General features: G+C 41.6%; 1 protein-coding gene across 1 annotated transcript in view; it reads left to right on the top strand.

Moving 5' to 3' along the window:
- The window catches only part of arih1 (ariadne ubiquitin-conjugating enzyme E2 binding protein homolog 1 (Drosophila)), a 30,867-nt gene extending 21,263 nt beyond the window's left edge, over positions 1–9,604 (top strand). The window contains exons 12-14 of the mRNA XM_082968224.1: positions 2,526–2,786; positions 3,309–3,421; positions 8,723–9,604. Of these exons, the coding sequence (XP_082824350.1) occupies positions 2,526–2,786; positions 3,309–3,421; positions 8,723–8,807 (459 nt within the window). The 3' untranslated portion in view covers positions 8,808–9,604. The remainder of the gene's footprint in view (positions 1–2,525; positions 2,787–3,308; positions 3,422–8,722) is intronic.
- The last annotated feature ends 10,374 nt before the right edge of the window (positions 9,605–19,978 follow it).

Below are 19,978 nucleotides of genomic sequence, written 5' to 3'. Positions count from 1 at the left end.
ACTATTACTACTATTACTGCTATTACTACTATTACTACTATTACTACTATTACTGCTATTACTACTATTACTACTATTACTACTATTACTACTATTACTACTATTACTACTATTACTGCTATTACTACTATTACTACTATTACTACTATTACTGGTGTACTATTACTACTATTACTACTATTACTACTATTACTACTATTACTACTATTACTGTTGTACTATTACTACTATTACTACTGTTACTACTATTACTACTATTACTACTATTACTACTATTACTACTATTACTGCTATTACTGCTATTACTACTATTACTACTGTTACTACTGTTACTACTATTACTACTATTACTGCTATTACTACTATTACTACTATTACTGCTATTACTACTATTACTACTATTACTACTATTACTGCTATTACTACTATTACTGTTGTACTATTACTGCTATTACTACTGTTACTACTATTACTACTATTACTACTATTACTACTATTACTACTATTACTACTATTACTGCTATTACTACTATTACTGTTGTACTATTACTGCTATTACTACTATTACTACTACTACTACTATTACTGCTATTACTACTGTTACTACTATTACTACTATTACTACTATTACTACTATTACTGTTGTACTATTACTACTATTACTACTGTTACTACTATTACTACTATTACTACTATTACTACTATTACTACTATTACTGCTATTACTACTATTACTGTTGTACTATTACTACTATTACTACTATTACTGTTGTACTATTACTACTATTACTACTATTACTACTGTTACTACTATTACTACTATTACTACTATTACTACTATTACTACTATTACTGTTGTACTATTACTGCTATTACTACTGTTACTACTATTACTACTATTACTACTGTTACTGCTATTACTACTATTACTACTATTACTGCTATTACTACTATTACTACTATTACTACTATTACTGTTGTACTATTACTACTATTACTACTGTTACTACTATTACTGCTATTACTACTATTACTACTGTTACTACTATTACTACTATTACTACTATTACTACTATTACTACTGTTACTACTATTACTGCTATTACTGCTATTACTACTATTACTACTATTACTACTGTTACTACTATTACTACTGTTACTACTATTACTGCTATTACTGCTATTACTACTGTTACTACTATTACTACTATTACTACTATTACTACTATTACTACTGTTACTGCTATTACTGCTATTACTACTATTACTACTATTACTACTATTACTACTATTACTGCTATTACTACTATTACTACTATTACTACTGTTACTACTATTACTACTATTACTACTATTACTGTTGTACTATTACTACTATTACTACTATTACTACTATTACTACTGTTACTACTATTACTACTATTACTACTATTACTACTATTACTGTTGTACTATTACTACTATTACTACTATTACTACTATTACTACTGTTACTGCTATTACTGTTGTACTATTACTACTATTACTACTATTACTACTATTACTACTATTACCTCTATTACTACTATTACTACTATTACTACTATTACTACTATTACTACTGTTACTACTATTACTACTGTTACTGCTATTACTACTATTACTGCTATTACTGCTATTACTGCTATTACTACTATTACTGCTATTACTACTATTACTACTATTACTACTATTACTACTATTACTACTATTACTACTATTACCTCTATTACTACTATTACTACTATTACTGTTGTACTATTACTACTATTACTACTATTACTACTGTTACTACTATTACTACTATTACTACTATTACTACTGTTACTGCTATTACTACTATTACTACTATTACTACTATTACTACTATTACTGTTGTACTATTACTACTATTACTACTATTACTACTGTTACTACTGTTACTACTGTTACTGCTATTACTACTATTACTGCTATTACTGCTATTACTGCTATTACTGCTATTACTACTATTACTGCTATTACTACTATTACTACTATTACTACTATTACTGTTGTACTATTACTACTATTACTACTATTACTACTGTTACTACTATTACTACTATTACTACTATTACTACTATTACTGCTATTACTACTATTACTACTATTACTACTATTACTACTGTTACTACTATTACTACTATTACTACTATTACTGTTGTTAATTAAATGAAGGCGTGTGTGTTACAGCGCTACCTGTTCTACTGTAATTAAATGAAGGCGTGTGTGTTACAGCGCTCCAGAGCGATGTTACAGCGCTTCCTGTTCTACTGTAATTAAGTGAAGGCGTGTGTGTTACAGCGCTTCCTGTTCTACTGTAATTAAGTGAAGGCGTGTGTGTTACAGCGCTACCTGTTCTACTGTAATTAAGTGAAGGCGTGTGTGTTACAGCGCTTCCTGTTCTACTGTAATTAAGTGAAGGCGTGTGTGTTACAGCGCTTCCTGTTCTACTGTAATTAAGTGAAGGCGTGTGTGTGTTACAGCGCTCCAGAGCGATGTTACAGCGCTACCTGTTCTACTGTAACCGTTACATGAACCACATGCAGTCGCTGCGCTTCGAGCACAAGCTGTACGCCGGGGTCAAGGCCAAGATGGAGGAGATGCAGCAGCACAACATGTCCTGGATCGAGGTGCAGTTCCTGAAGAAGGCCGTGGACGTGCTGTGTCAGTGTCGCTCCACGCTCATGTTCACCTACGTCTTCGCCTTCTACCTCAAGAAGAACAACCAGTCCATTATCTTTGAGGTACGGTACGGCGTTGACCTTTAACCCAGGGTTTCCCTAAACTCTGTCCCCGGGACACCGAGGGCTGAACTTTTTTTTTTTTTTTTGGCCCTAGCACTACACAGCTGATTTAAAAAAAAAAAAACGAATCATCAAGCTTTGATCGTTTGTATCAGTTGTGTAGTGTATGGGATAAAAACTAAATGTGGACCTCTTGGGGTCCAGAGGGTTGAGTTTGGGGAAACGCTGCCCAAACCCTTCTACCCCAAGAAGAACAACCAGTCCATCTTTGATGTAAGGGGAGGGGGAGGAATCTAGCCCCGCCTCCGGCCCCGGGTGGCGAGCCGGGCCCGCCCGTGTACATGCTGGGTCATGATCATTAGGTCACAAAAAAAACATTTTTCTATTGGACAAATACGCTATTGTACGTCCCTGTTTTCTTGGGTTTGGTGCGTTTATGATCCTGGTGTTTTTGTTATATTGGGTGACCAGGCTGAACGCTCGCTGACTGACTGAGACTGACCTTGTTGTTATTGTCTTCAGAACAACCAGGCAGACCTGGAGAACTGCACAGAGACGTTGTCGGGATACCTGGAGAGGGACATCTCCCAGGATTCCTTGCAGGATATCAAGCAAAAAGTACAAGATAAATACAGGTGGGTGGGAAGCTTTTATCTCATTTCTGTGTTCTAGGGGGTATTGTTCGATTTATACACTTGAGTACTCAAAACATTAGGAACACCTTCCTGATACCGAGTTGCACCCAGAACAGCCTCAATTCTTCGGGGCGTGGACTCTACAAGGTGTTGAAAATGTTGACTTCAATGCTTCCCACAGTTGTCAAGTTGACTGGATGTCCTTTGGGTTGTGGACCATTCTTGATACACACGGAAAACTGTTGAGTGTGAAAAACCCAGCAGCGTTGCAGTTCTTGAAACAAACCAGTGCGCCTGGCACATACTACCCCCCCCCCCCCCGTTCAAAGGCACTTCAATCTTCTGTCTTGCCACATTCACCCTCTGAATGGCAGACATACACAATCCATGTCTCAATTGTATCGAGGCTTATAAATCCTTCTTTAACCCGTTTCCTCCCCTTCATCTACACTGATTTGAAGTGGATTTAACAGGTGACATCAATAAGGGACCTCTGGATTCACCTGGTCTGTCATGGAAAGGTGTTCTGAATGTTTGGTGTACTCCTGCGTATAATCTCTCCTGTATGTGTAGGTACTGTATAGAGGTCGACCGACTTATGATTTTTCAATACCGATTTATTGGAGGACCAAAAAAAGCCGATGCCGATTAATCGGCCATTTTTTTATTACTTTTTTTATAATAATTTTTTGTTGTTGTTGTAATAATGACATTTACAACAATACTGAATGAACACTTATTTTAACTTAATATAATACATCAATAAATAATGAAACATGTTCAATTTGGTTTAAATAATGCAAAAACACAGTGTTGGAGAAGGAAGTAAAAGTGCAATATTTGCCATGTAAGAAAGCTAACGTTTAAGTTCCTTGCTCAGAACATGGGAACATATGAAAGCTGGTGGTTCCTTTTAACATGAGTCTTCAATATTCCCCGGTAAGAAGTTTTAGGTTGTAGTTATTATAGGAATTATAGGACTATTTCTCTCTATACCATTTGTATTTCATATACCTTTGACTATTGGATGTTCTTATAGGCACTTTAGTATTGCCAGTGTAACAGTATAGCTTCCGTCCCTCTCCTCGCTCCTACCTGGGCTCGAACCAGGAACACATCGACAACAGCCACCCTCGAAGCAGCGTTACCCATGCAGAGCAAGGGGAACAACTACTCCAAGTCTCAGAGCGAGTGATGTTTGAAACGCTATTAGCGCGCACCCCGCTAACTAGCTAGCCATTTCACATTGGTTACACCAGCCTAATCTCGGGAGTTGACAGGCTTGAAGTCATAAACAGCTCAATGCTTGAAGCACAGCGAAGAGCTGCTGGCAAAACGCACGAAAGTGCTGTTTGAATGAATGCTTACGAGCTGCTGCTGCCTACCACCGCTCAGTCAGACTGCTCTATCAAATCATAGACTTAATTATAACATAATAACACACAGAAATACGAGCCTTAGGTCATTAATATGGTCGAATCCGGAAACTATCATCTCGAAAACAAAACGTTATTCCTTTTACATTGTGCAATCTTCAATGTAATGTCATAATTATGTAAAATTCTGTCAAATTAGTTCGCAACGAGCCAGGCGGCCCAAACTGTTGCATATACACTGACTCTGCGTGCAATGAACACAAAATGACACAATTTCACCTGGTTAATATTGCCTGCTAACCTGGATTTCTTTTAGCTAAATATGCAGGTTTAAAAATATATACTTCTGTGTATTGATTTTAAGAAAGGCATTGATGTTTATGGTTGGGTACAGTCGTGCAACGATTGTGCTTTTCTCGCAAATGCGCTTTTGTTAAATCATCCCCCGTTTGGCGAAGTCGGCCGTCTTTGTTAAGAAGAAATAGTCTTCACACAGTTCGCAACGAGCCAGGCGGCCCAAACTGCTGCATATACCCTGACTCTGTTTGCAAGAGAAGTGACACATTTTCCCTAGTTAAAAGAAATTCATGTTAGCAGGCAATATTAACTAAATATGCAGGTTTAAAAATATATACTTGTGTATTGATTTTAAGAAAGGCATTGATGTTTATGGTTGGAGCAACGTGTACCTAAGCGATTATATGCAACGCAGGACAGGCTAGATAAACTAGTAATATCATCAACCATGTGTAGTTAACTAGTGATTATGATTGATTGTTTTTTATAAGATAAGTTTAATGCTAGCTAGCAACTTACCTTGGCTTCTTACTGCATTCGCGTAACAGGCAGGCTCCTCGTGGAGTGCAATGTAAAGCAGGTGGTTAGAGCGATGGACTAGTTAACCGTAAGGTTGCAAGATTGAATCCCTGAGCTGACAAGGTAAAAATCTGTCGTTCTGCCCCTGAACAAGGCAGTTAACCCACTGTTCCTAGGCCGTCATTGTAAATAAGTCAGGTAAGAACACATTCTTATCTAGTTAAATAAAGGTCTAAAAACAAAAAATAATATTACATTTATATTTTTTTTTTAATCGGCGTCCAAAAATACCGATTTCCGATTGTTATGAAAACTTGAAATCGGCCCAAATTAATCGGCCATTCCGATTAATCGGTCGACCTCTAGTAGTGTACTACACCTCTCTCTCCTGTCTGTGTAGATACTGTACCTCCTCTCTCTCTCCTGTCTGTGTAGATACTGTACCTCCTCTCTCTCCTGTCTGTGTAGATACTGTACTACCTCTCTCTCTCTTGTCTGTGTAGATACTCTACCTCCTCTCTCTCCTGTCTGTGTAGATACTCTACCTCCTCTCTCTCCTGTCTGTGTAGATACTCTACCTCCTCTCTCTCTCCTGTCTCTGTAGATACTGTACCACCTCTCTCTCTCTCCTGTCTGTGTAGATACTGTACCACCTCTCTCTCTCCTGTCTGTGTAGATACTGTACCACCTCTCTCTCTCTCTCCTGTCTGTGTAGATACTGTACCACCTCTCTCCTGTCTGTGTAGATACTGTACCTCCTCTCTCTCTCCTGTCTGTGTAGATACTGTACACCTCCTCTCTCTCTCCTGTCTGTGTAGATACTGTACCCCCTCTCTCTCTCCTGTCTGTGTAGATACTGTACACCTCCTCTCTCTCTCCTGTCTGTGTAGATACTGTACACCTCCTCTCTCTCTCTCCTGTCTGTGTAGATACTGTACACCTCCTCTCTCTCTCTCCTGTCTGTGTAGATACTGTACTCCTCTCTCTCTCTCTTGTCTGTGTAGATACTGTACTACTCCTCTCTCTCTCTCCTGTCTGTGTAGATACTGTACCACCTCCTCTCTCTCTCTTGTCTGTGTAGATACTGTACCACCTCCTCTCTCTCTCTCCTGTCTGTGTAGATACTGTACCTCCTCTCTCTCCTGTCTGTGTAGATACTGTACCACCTCCTCTCTCTCTCTTGTCTGTGTAGATACTGTACCACCTCCTCTCTCTCTCTCCTGTCTGTGTAGATACTGTACCTCCTCTCTCTCCTGTCTGTGTAGATACTGTACCTCCTCTCTCTCCTGTCTGTGTAGATACTGTACTACCTCTCTCTCTCTCTCCTGTCTGTGTAGATACTGTACCTCCTCTCTCTCCTGTCTGTGTAGATACTGTACCACCTCTCTCTCCTGTCTGTGTAGATACTGTACCTCTCTCTCTCTCTTGTCTGTGTAGATACTGTACTACTCCTCTCTCTCTCTCCTGTCTGTGTAGATACTGTACCTCCTCTCTCTCTCTCCTGTCTGTGTAGATACTCTACCTCCTCTCTCTCCTGTCTGTGTAGATACTGTACTACCTCTCTCTCTCTTGTCTGTGTAGATACTCTACCTCCTCTCTCTCCTGTCTGTGTAGATACTGTACTACCTCTCTCTCTCCTGTCTGTGTAGATACTCTACCTCCTCTCTCTCTCCTGTCTCTGTAGATACTGTACCACCTCTCTCTCTCTCTCCTGTCTGTGTAGATACTGTACCACCTCTCTCTCTCTCTCCTGTCTGTGTAGATACTGTACCACCTCTCTCCTGTCTGTGTAGATACTGTACCTACTCTCTCTCTCTCCTGTCTGTGTAGATACTGTACTACTCCTCTCTCTCTCCTGTCTGTGTAGATACTGTACTACTCCTCTCTCTCTCCTGTCTGTGTAGATACTGTACCACCTCTCTCTCTCCTGTCTGTGTAGATACTGTACTACCCTCTCTCTCTCCTGTCTGTGTAGATACTGTACTACTCCTCTCTCTCTCCTGTCTGTGTAGATACTGTACCACCTCTCTCTCTCCTGTCTGTGTAGATACTGTACCACCTCTCTCTCTCCTGTCTGTGTAGATACTGTACCACCTCTCTCTCTCCTGTCTGTGTAGATACTGTACCTCCTCTCTCTCTCCTGTCTGTGTAGATACTGTACCTCCTCTCTCTCTCCTGTCTGTGTAGATACTGTACCTCCTCTCTCTCTCCTGTCTGTGTAGATACTGTACTACTCCTCTCTCTCTCCTGTCTGTGTAGATACTGTACTACTCCTCTCTCTCTCCTGTCTGTGTAGATACTGTACTACCCTCTCTCTCTCCTGTCTGTGTAGATACTGTACCACCTCTCTCTCTCCTGTCTGTGTAGATACTGTACCTCCTCTCTCTCTCCTGTCTGTGTAGATACTGTACCTCCTCTCTCTCTCCTGTCTGTGTAGATACTGTACCTCCTCTCTCTCTCCTGTCTGTGTAGATACTGTACACCTCCTCTCTCTCTCCTGTCTGTGTAGATACTGTACACCTCCTCTCTCTCCTGTCTGTGTAGATACTGTACACCTCCTCTCTCTCTCCTGTCTGTGTAGATACTGTACACCTCCTCTCTCTCTCCTGTCTGTGTAGATACTGTACACCTCCTCTCTCGCTCTCCTGTCTGTGTAGATACTGTACCACCTCTCTCTCTCTCTCCTGTCTGTGTAGATACTGTACCTCCTCTCTCTCCTGTCTGTGTAGATACTGTACCACCTCCTCTCTCTCTCCTGTCTGTGTAGATACTATACCACCTCCTCTCTCTCTTGTCTGTGTAGATACTGTACCACCTCCTCTCTCTCTTGTCTGTGTAGATACTGTACTACTCCTCTCTCTCCTGTCTGTGTAGATACTGTACCTCCTCTCTCTCCTGTCTGTGTAGATACTGTACCTCTCTCTCTTGTCTGTGTAGATACTGTACCACCTCCTCTCTCTCTCTCCTGTCTGTGTAGATACTGTACCTCCTCTCTCTCCTGTCTGTGTAGATACTGTACTCTCTCTCTCTCCTGTCTGTGTAGATACTGTACCTCCTCTCTCTCCTGTCTGTGTAGATACTGTACCTCCTCTCTCTCCTGTCTGTGTAGATACTGTGAGAGCCGACGGAGGGTGCTGCTACAACACGTTCATGAAGGCTATGAAAAGGACCAATGGGAGTACATAGAGGATTAAGAAGGACCAATGGGGGGGGGGGAGTACATAGAGGGTTAAGAAGGACCAATGGGGAGTACATTGGCCTCTCCTCATGGACCGTCTCTCTAGAGAATATTTGTTCTTAGTCCGTGAGGAGAGGATATCTGTGTTCTGTAAGTGTTTCTCTTCTACTGTCTCTACCCCTCTCCACACCATCTCTGAGTATCTCTTCTCTTCTCCCTTCTCCGCACCACCGTGGACCATCTTCTAGTTTAGAGAATCTCTGTTCTTTAACGTTGCTTTCTCCACATCACCATGGACCATCTCCTAGTTAAGAGAATCTCTCCTGGGACACCACCCACTACTACATCCCACTTCCCTCCCTGGTTGAATGGAAACTTTCAAAAGTAAATCATCAATAGGAGGTAGAGTGAGAAGACTGACCATTCGAGAGAGGATCGATTTTTCTGGTTCCCAGCCCATCCCTGGTTGGCCTGTGTTGACTGGACTGCAGCAGACTTCATAAGAAATGACTGCCAAAAAAAGGGGCATAGATCACATCGAGAATCAGCTAGAACAGCTGCTGCACATAGATCTGGAACATCTAGAACAGCTGCTGCACATAGATCTGGAACATCTAGAACAGCTGCTGCAGTTAAGTCTGAAGATGACACCAAACTTGGCCGTCTTTTAAAACCCAATCCTTTTTTGCCCCCAGTTGTTTGGCAAATTAGGACTCGTTCTCGACCCCAAATGCTTATGTGTTGAAACAATTATTAAAAAAAAGTATAATTAAAATGATATGTTTGATTTTAATAAATGGAAACATCACATTATTACTGGGAGTGTTGTGTGAGTCAGTAGAATTGAACTAACTCTCAACTGAAATTGTTTTATATGAATTTACAGCAGGAGTGTCTCTGTGTATTTTATACTGTAGTATTCTGGTTGGAAGATTTCCGGTATCAGGAGGGAATAAGCAGAAATGTGGGATCCTCCGACCAGGATTTCTTGACCTTTTTTAATTTGCAGTGTGTTCGATCAGCGTAGAATGAGATCTCTAAAGCCTCGTTCACACTGCAGACCTTAATGCTCAAATCATTTTTAAAATTTTTCTTCTCCAAATCAGGTTTTAGAATACTGATTGTCCAAACAGCAAGTTACAACTGATCGAATCAGGTGTGTGTGTGTGACATGGCTACGCTGGTTGTCATAGTAACGACAGGTGTGTGTGTGTGACATGGCTACGCTGGTTGTCATAGTAACGACAGGTGTGTTCAGACAGCGGTCATTTAGTGACATGGCTATGCTAGTTGTCATAGTAACGACAGGTGTGTGTGTGACATGGCTACGCTGGTTGTCATAGTAACGACAGCGGTCATTTAGTGACATGGCTATGCTGGTTGTCATAGTAACGACAGGTGTGTGTGTGACATGGCTACGCTGGTTGTCATAGTAACGACAGGTGTGTTCAGACAGCAGTCATTTAGTGACATGGCTATGCTGGTTGTCATAGTAACGACAGGTGTGTGTGTGACATGGCTACGCTAGTTGTCATAGTAACGACAGGTGTGTTCACACAGCCATCATTTGCTGACATGGCTACGCTAGTTGTCATAGTAACGACAGGTGTGTGTGTGACATGGCTATGCTAGTTGTCATAGTAACGACAGGTGTGTAGGCTGATTTTAGTGGGGGTGGTGTTTGTGCTTCGATGACAACAAATGCCTGCCATGGACATTTCCCCCGTTGCTTTGAATGTCCAAAACCATAGTGGAAGTACACTTTTAGATGAACCAACTTTTTAAAAAAAACGAGTCATTTTTTAGCTAGCCACAGCAGTCAGCTAGCTAGGTGTTTAGATGAACCAACTTTAAAAACGAGTCCTTTTATGGCTAGCCGCGGCGGTCAGCTGGCTAGCCACAGCAGGCAACTAGCTAGCTAGCTAGCCACGGCAGCCAAGAACATGTTATAGCTAACTAGCTTGTTAATTGTTTACAAACAAAATAGTGAACTAAACACCTACCTAGCTAGCTAGCTAGCCACGGCAGCCAGCCAGCTAGCTAGGTAGGTGTTTAGTTCACTATTTTGTTTGTAAACAATTAACAAGCTAGTTAGCTATAACATGTTCTTGGCCAACACACACAATACCAGTCAAAAGTTTGGACACCTACTCATTCCAGGGTTCTTCTTTACTATTTTGTAGGATAATATTGAAGACATTAAAACTATGAAATAACACACATGGAATCATGCAGTAACCAAAAAAGTGTTTAACAAATCTAAATAATGACTCTCAAAAACCACTTGAGGGCAAATAAATAAGACAAGTCACATGGCCAAGTTGGTTTGCAATGTGGCTGCAGGGAAAAATAACATATGCACATTTATGTGAACAAGGCTTTACAATCTTCCAGAATGGGTGAAACTGTTCAGATTCGTTCATACAAGATGAATACTAGTGGTCTTTTGGGCGTCAAATTTACTTGTATATTGTGATGCAACTACAACCTATAGAAAGTATTCATTCCCCTTATTTGTTACAGCCTGAATTCAAAATTGATTAAAAAAAATATATATTCTCAACCATCTATACACAATATCCCATAATGACAAGTTGAAAACCATGTTTGTACAATTCTTTCAAATTTAAATACAGAAATATCTCATTTACATAAGTATTCACAACCCTGAGTGAATATGTGTTAGAATCACCTTTTAACAGTGATTTACAGCTGTGAGTCTTTCTGGGTAAGTATTTAAGAACTTTGCACACCTGGATTGTACAATATTTGCCCTTTTAAAAAAAAATATATATATATATATATAATTCTTCAAGCTCTCAAATTGGTGCTTGATCATTGCTAGATCTTACCATTTTCAAGTCTTGCCGCAGATTTAAGTCAAACTGTAACTCGCCCACTCAGGAACATTCCCTGTCTTCTTGGTAAGCAACTCCAGTGTAGATTTGGCCTTGTGGTTTTACGTTATTGTCCTGCTGAAAGGTGAATTCATCTCCCAGTGTCTGGTGGAAAGCAGACTGAACCGGGTTTTCCTCTAGCTTAGCGTTTATTTATTTATTTTTATCCTGAAAAACTCCCCAGTCATTAACGATTACAAGCATACCCTTAACATGATGCAGCCACCACTATGCTTGAAAATATGAAGAGTGATACTCAGTAATGTTTGTATGGATTTGCCCCAAACATAACACTTTGTTGGGACGAAAGTTGTAGTTGTAAGATGTGTCAATCTTTTGTTTTTACTCCTCTGCCCAGGTGATGAATCAAGGATTGGATTTGAATGGATTTTTCTTTGCGAAGGAAAATCCATATTTCGTTTTGTCCCGTCTATCTTGCAGGTGCAACTATAGCCGTCTGTGAGACCAACAGGCTCCACGTCCCAAATTACATTTCCCTACATAGTGCACTACTTTTGACCAGAGCTAATGCACTATGTAGGGAATAGGGATTAATTTGGGACGTATTCTTCTGTCATCACCATGTCTGTATGCTTGCTCTAACAACATTTCAACTTTAATATTCAAAAGTAACATGAAAGCAGCTACTTTCATTTGATAGAAGCATCCTGCCAAAAAATGCTATTAAAATTGTATTTCTTATTTACAAAGTTAGTGTATAAATTGTGGAAGAGATTAGTTGTTCGTTTTTGAAGAAAAACAAATATTAAAGTGGCAAAATTTTTTTTTGTCTTTCACACTCACCACTTTAAGGAAATATGAACCCTAGAAATGCAATAGTTTCTATAACACCCCTTTACTAGGGGGAGGAGCTTTATAATAACACCCCTTTACTAGGGGGAGGAGCATTATAATAACACACCTTTACTAGGGGGAGGAGCATTATAAATGCACTATTGTAAAGTGGTTGTTCCACTGGATATCATAAGGTGAATGCACCATTTTGTAAGTCGCTCTGGATAAGAGCGTCTGCTAAATGACTTAAATGTAAATGTAATAACACACCTTTACTAGGGGGGAGGGGCATTATAATAACACACCTCTACTAGGGGAGAGGGGCATTATAATAACACACCTCTACTAGGGGGGAGGAGCATTATAACACACCTTTACTAGGGGGGAGGAGCATTATAATAACACACCTTTACTAGGGGGAGGGGCATTATAATAACACACCTTTACTAGGGGGAGGAGCATTATAATAAAACACCTTTACTAGGGGGAGGAGCATTATAATAACACACCTTTACTAGGGGGGAGGAGCATTATAATAACACACCTTTACTAGGGGGGAGGAGCATTATAATAACACACCTTTACTAGGGGGAGGAGCATTATAATAACACACCTTTACTAGGGGGGAGGAGCATTATAATAACACACCTTTACTAGGGGGGAGGAGCATTATAATAACACACCTTTACTAGGGGGGAGGAGCATTATAATAACACACCTTTACTAGGGGGAGGAGCATTATAATAACACACCTTTACTAGGGGGGAGGCGGAGCATTATAATAACACACCTTTACTAGGGGGAGGAGCATTATAATAACACCCCTTTACTAGGGGGAGGAGCATTATAATAACACACCTTTACTAGGGGGGAGGAGCATTATAACACACCTTTACTAGGGGGGAGGAGCATTATAATAACACACCTTTACTAGGGGGAGGAGGAGCATTATAATAACACACCTTTACTAGGGGGAGGAGGAGAATTATAATAACACACCTTTACTAGGGGGGAGGAGCATTATAATAACACACCTTTACTAGGGGGAGGAGCATTATAATAACACACCTTTACTAGGGGGAGGAGCATTATAATAACACACCTTTACTAGGGGGAGGAGCATTATAATAACACACCTTTACTAGGGGGAGGCGGAGCATTATAATAACACACCTTTACTAGGGGGGAGGGGCATTATAATAACACACCTTTACTAGGGGGGAGGAGCATTATAATAACACACCTTTACTAGGGGGGAGGAGCATTATAATAACACACCTTTACTAGGGGGAGGAGCATTATAATAACACACCTTTACTAGGGGGAGGAGGAGCATTATAATAACACACCTTTACTAGGGGGAGGAGGAGCATTATAATAACACACCTTTACTAGGGGGAGGAGGAGAATTATAATAACACACCTTTACTAGGGGGAGGAGCATTATAACACACCTTTACTAGGGGGAGGAGCATTATAATAACACACCTTTACTAGGGGGAGGAGGAGCATTATAATAACACACCTTTACTAGGGGGGAGGAGCATTATAACACACCTTTACTAGGGGGAGGCGGAGCATTATAATAACACACCTTTACTAGGGGGGAGGAGCATTATAATAACACACCTTTACTAGGGGGGGAGGAGGAGGAGCATTATAATAACACACCTTTACTAGGGGGAGGAGCATTATAATAACACACCTTTACTAGGGGGAGGAGCATTATAATAACACACCTTTACTAGGGGGAGGGGCATTATAATAACACACCTTTACTAGGGGGGAGGAGCATTATAATAACACACCTTTACTAGGGGGGAGGAGCATTATAATAACACACCTTTACTAGGGGGGAGGGGCATTATAATAACACACCTTTACTAGGGGGAGGAGGAGCATTATAATAACACACCTTTACTAGGGGGAGGAGCATTATAATAACACACCTTTACTAGGGGGGAGGGGCATTATAATAACACACCTTTACTAGGGGGAGGAGGAGAATTATAATAACACACCTTTACTAGGGGGAGGCGGAGCATTATAATAACACACCTTTACTAGGGGGGAGGAGCATTATAATAACACACCTTTACTAGGGGGGAGGAGCATTATAATAACACACCTTTACTAGGGGGGAGGGGCATTATAATAACACACCTTTACTAGGGGGAGGAGGAGCATTATAATAACACACCTTTACTAGGGGGAGGAGCATTATAATAACACACCTTTACTAGGGGGGAGGGGCATTATAATAACACACCTTTACTAGGGGGAGGCGGAGCATTATAATAACACACCTTTACTAGGGGGGAGGAGGAGCATTATAATAACACACCTTTACTAGGGGGGAGGAGCATTATAACACACCTTTACTAGGGGGAGGAGGAGCATTATAATAACACACCTTTACTAGGGGGAGGCGGAGCATTATAATAACACACCTTTACTAGGGGGGAGGAGCATTATAATAACACACCTTTACTAGGGGGAGGAGCATTATAATAACACACCTTTACTAGGGGGAGGAGGAGAATTATAATAACACACCTTTACTAGGGGGAGGAGGAGCATTATAATAACACACCTTTACTAGGGGGGAGGAGCATTATAATAACACACCTTTACTAGGGGGGAGGGGCATTATAATAACACACCTTTACTAGGGGGAGGAGCATTATAATAACACACCTTTACTAGGGGGAGGAGCATTATAATAACACACCTTTACTAGGGGGAGGAGGAGCATTATAATAACACACCTTTACTAGGGGGAGGAGGAGCATTATAATAACACACCTTTACTAGGGGGGAGGAGCATTATAATAACACACCTTTACTAGGGGGGGAGGAGCATTATAATAACACACCTTTACTAGGGGGAGGAGAATTATAATAACACACCTTTACTAGGGGGGGAGGAGCATTATAATAACACACCTTTACTAGGGGGAGGAGGAGAATTATAATAACACACCTTTACTAGGGGGAGGAGCATTATAATAACACACCTTTACTAGGGGGGAGGAGCATTATAACACACCTTTACTAGGGGGAGGCGGAGCATTATAATAACACACCTTTACTAGGGGGGAGGAGCATTATAATAACACACCTTTACTAGGGGGGGAGGAGGAGGAGCATTATAATAACACACATTTACTAGGGGGGAGGAGCATTATAATAACACACCTTTACTAGGGGGAGGCGGAGCATTATAATAACACACCTTTACTAGGGGGAGGAGGAGCATTATAATAACACACCTTTACTAGGGGGGAGGAGCATTATAATAACACACCTTTACTAGGGGGAGGAGGAGCATTATAATAACACACCTTTACTAGGGGGGAGGAGCATTATAATAACACACCTTTACTAGGGGGGAGGGGCATTATAATAACACACCTTTACTAGGGGGGAGGAGCATTATAATAACACACCTTTACTAGGGGGGAGGAGCATTATAATAACACACCTTTACTAGGGGGGAGGGGCATTATAATAACACACCTTTACTAGGGGGAGGAGGAGCATTATAATAACACCTTTACTAGGGGGAGGAGCATTATAATAACACACCTTTACTAGGGGGGAGGGGCATTATAATAACACACCTTTACTAGGGGGAGGAGGAGCATTATAATAACACACCTTTACTAGGGGGAGGAGGAGCATTATAATAACACACCTTTACTAGGGGGGAGGAGCATTATAATAACACACCTTTACTAGGGGGAGGGGCATTATAATAACACACCTTTACTAGGGGGGAGGAGCATTATAATAACACACCTTTACTAGGGGGGAGGGGCATTATAATAACACACCTTTACTAGGGGGGAGGAGCATTATAATAACACACCTTTACTAGGGGGGAGGAGCATTATAATAACACACCTTTACTAGGGGGGAGGAGCATTATAATAACACACCTTTACTAGGGGGGAGGAGCATTATAATAACACACCTTTACTAGGGGGAGGAGGAGCATTATAATAACACACCTTTACTAGGGGGAGGAGCATTATAATAACACACCTTTACTAGGGGGGAGGAGCATTATAATAACACACCTTTACTAGGGGGAGGAGGAGCATTATAATAACACACCTTTACTAGGGGGAGGAGCATTATAATAACACACCTTTACTAGGGGGGAGGAGCATTATAATAACACACCTTTACTAGGGGGAGGAGGAGCATTATAATAACACACCTTTACTAGGGGGAGGAGCATTATAATAACACACCTTTACTAGGGGGGAGGGGCATTATAATAACACACCTTTACTAGGGGGAGGAGGAGAATTATAATAACACACCTTTACTAGGGGGAGGAGCATTATAATAACACACCTTTACTAGGGGGAGGAGCATTATAATAACACACCTTTACTAGGGGGAGGGGCATTATAATAACACACCTCTACTAGGGGGAGGAGCATTATAATAACACACCTTTACTAGGGGGGAGGGGCATTATAATAACACACCTTTACTAGGGGGGAGGAGCATTATAATAACACACCTTTACTAGGGGGGAGGAGCATTATAATAACACACCTTTACTAGGGGGGAGGGGCATTATAATAACACACCTTTACTAGGGGGAGGGGCATTATAATAACACACCTTTACTAGGGGGAGGAGCATTATAATAACACACCTTTACTAGGGGGAGGAGCATTATAATAACACACCTTTACTAGGGGGGAGGAGCATTATAATAACACACCTTTACTAGGGGGGAGGGGCATTATAATAACACACCTTTACTAGGGGGGAGGAGGAGCATTATAATAACACACCTTTACTAGGGGGGAGGAGCATTATAACACACCTTTACTAGGGGGAGGAGGAGCATTATAATAACACACCTTTACTAGGGGGAGGCGGAGCATTATAATAACACACCTTTACTAGGGGGGAGGAGCATTGTAATAACACACCTTTACTAGGGGGGAGGAGGAGAATTATAATAACACACCTTTACTAGGGGGAGGCGGAGCATTATAATAACACACCTTTACTAGGGGGAGGAGCATTATAATAACACACCTTTACTAGGGGGGAGGAGCATTATAATAACACACCTTTACTAGGGGGAGGAGGAGCATTATAATAACACACCTTTACTAGGGGGGAGGAGCATTATAATAACACACCTTTACTAGGGGGGAGGGGCATTATAATAACACACCTTTACTAGGGGGAGGAGCATTATAATAACACACCTTTACTAGGGGGAGGAGCATTATAATAACACACCTTTACTAGGGGGAGGAGCATTATAATAACACACCTTTACTAGGGGGAGGAGCATTATAATAACACACCTTTACTAGGGGGGAGGGGCATTATAATAACACACCTTTACTAGGGGGGAGGAGGAGCATTATAATAACACACCTTTACTAGGGGGGAGGAGCATTATAATAACACACCTTTACTAGGGGGAGGCGGAGCATTATAATAACACACCTTTACTAGGGGGAGGAGCATTATAATAACACACCTTTACTAGGGGGAGGAGCATTATAATAACACACCTTTACTAGGGGGAGGAGAATTATAATAACACACCTTTACTAGGGGGAGGAGCATTATAATAACACACCTTTACTAGGGGGAGGAGCATTATAATAACACACCTTTACTAGGGGGAGGAGCATTATAATAACACCCCTTTACTAGGGGGGAGGAGCATTATAATAACACACCTTTACTAGGGGGGAGGAGCATTATAATAACACACCTTTACTAGGGGGAGGAGGAGCATTATAATAACACACCTTTACTAGGGGGAGGAGCATTATAATAACACACCTTTACTAGGGGGGAGGAGCATTATAATAACACACCTTTACTAGGGGGAGGAGGAGCATTATAATAACACACCTTTACTAGGGGGAGGAGCATTATAATAACACACCTTTACTAGGGGGAGGCGGAGCATTATAATAACACACCTTTACTAGGGGGGAGGAGCATAAGAGTTAAGGCTCTGAACAAACAGAGTAGAAACTCAAAATGGATGACATGGAAAAGCTCAAACCAAGTTTATTCACCCACTGGGTCATACAGCTGCAAAGACCAGGTATGATTTACACAAGCACATGTATTTATAACCTGATACTAGGCTGAGTCAACTCCTTACACATCTAGACAGCCAATATAATCTCTGTTGCTAGGCAGGATTGGTTCCTCACTGGTGTAGTCATGGCCCCGTCTGATGCTAGAACCTTGGTGGGCGTGGAAGTATATGTGTGTGAGAGAGGACTGTAATAGGAGGGTCATTGTGGTGGGGCCCCTCTCTGGCCCCATCTCCCAGAGGTTTCTTCATCTGTTGACTTGACCTCAAACCCGATTTCCTCGTTCCTCCCTAGTTCCGTAGCGTGGCCTGCCTTATCAGGAACTGAACCTAGACTTTTGCCCTTTTGCTTCCCTCTTAATAAGGAACATTGACATTCAACTTTAACAGAGAATTAACGTTCTGCAGTTCCCATTGTCTCACTCAGTAACTGTCGATACACCAAGTCCCTATCCACCCTTTATTGACCCCAAAATATACATTCATTATACATGTAAAGTCATCAATAAATTCACGTATGGTAACATGAATAAGTATATTTCAAGGGCCCCTTCTGTGTTTCAACCCGCTATACAAAAGTACAAAACAGGGCAACAGCCAGTCTTTTATGCGCATAAAGTCGTGGCGTTAAGATCACGACACGGGCGATGGAAACAGGAAGTGTCTTTGTGTTTTGAAAGGATGGTCATGGGAGACATTACCTCCATCATGTCAGAAACCCTAGACCCACTCCAATTTGCATACCGATCCCAACAGATCTACAGACGATGCAATCTCTATTGCCACTCCACACTGCCCTTTCCCACCTGGACAAAAGGAACACCTATGTGAGAATGCTGTTCATTGACTACAACTCAGCGTTCAACACCATAGTACCCTCAAAGCTCATCACCAAGCTAAGGATCCTGGGACTGAACACCTCCCTCTCCAACTGGATCCTGGACTTCCTGACGGGCCGCCCCCCAGGTGGTGAGGGTAGGTAACAACACGTCTGCCACGCTGATCCTCAACACTGGAGCTCCCCAGGGGTGCGTGCTCAGTCCCCTCTTGTACTCCCTGTTCACCCATGACTGTGTGGCCATGCACGACTCCAACACCATCATTAAGTTTGCTGACGCCACAACAGTGGTCTGCAACAGCCTGATCACCGACAACAATAGGGAGGAGGTCAGAGACCTGGCAGTGTGGTGCCAGGACAACAACTTCTCCCTCAATGTGAGCAAGACAAAGGAAATGATCGTGGACTACAGGAAAAGGAGGATCGAACACCCCGACGGGGCTGTAGTGAAGCAGCAACAAACTATCATGGTCCAAACACACCAAGAAAGTCGTGAAGAGGGCAAGACAAACCCTTTTTCCGCCTCAGGAGACTGAAAAGATTTGGCATGGGTCCCC

The sequence above is a fragment of the Salmo salar genome, chromosome 23 (genome assembly GCF_965601325.2).
Source record: "Salmo salar chromosome 23, fSalSal1, whole genome shotgun sequence".
Classification (NCBI taxonomy): Eukaryota; Metazoa; Chordata; class Actinopteri; order Salmoniformes; family Salmonidae; genus Salmo; species Salmo salar.
The sequence above is the reverse complement of the archived record's forward strand: the minus strand, read 5'-3'. Positions and strand labels throughout refer to the sequence as shown.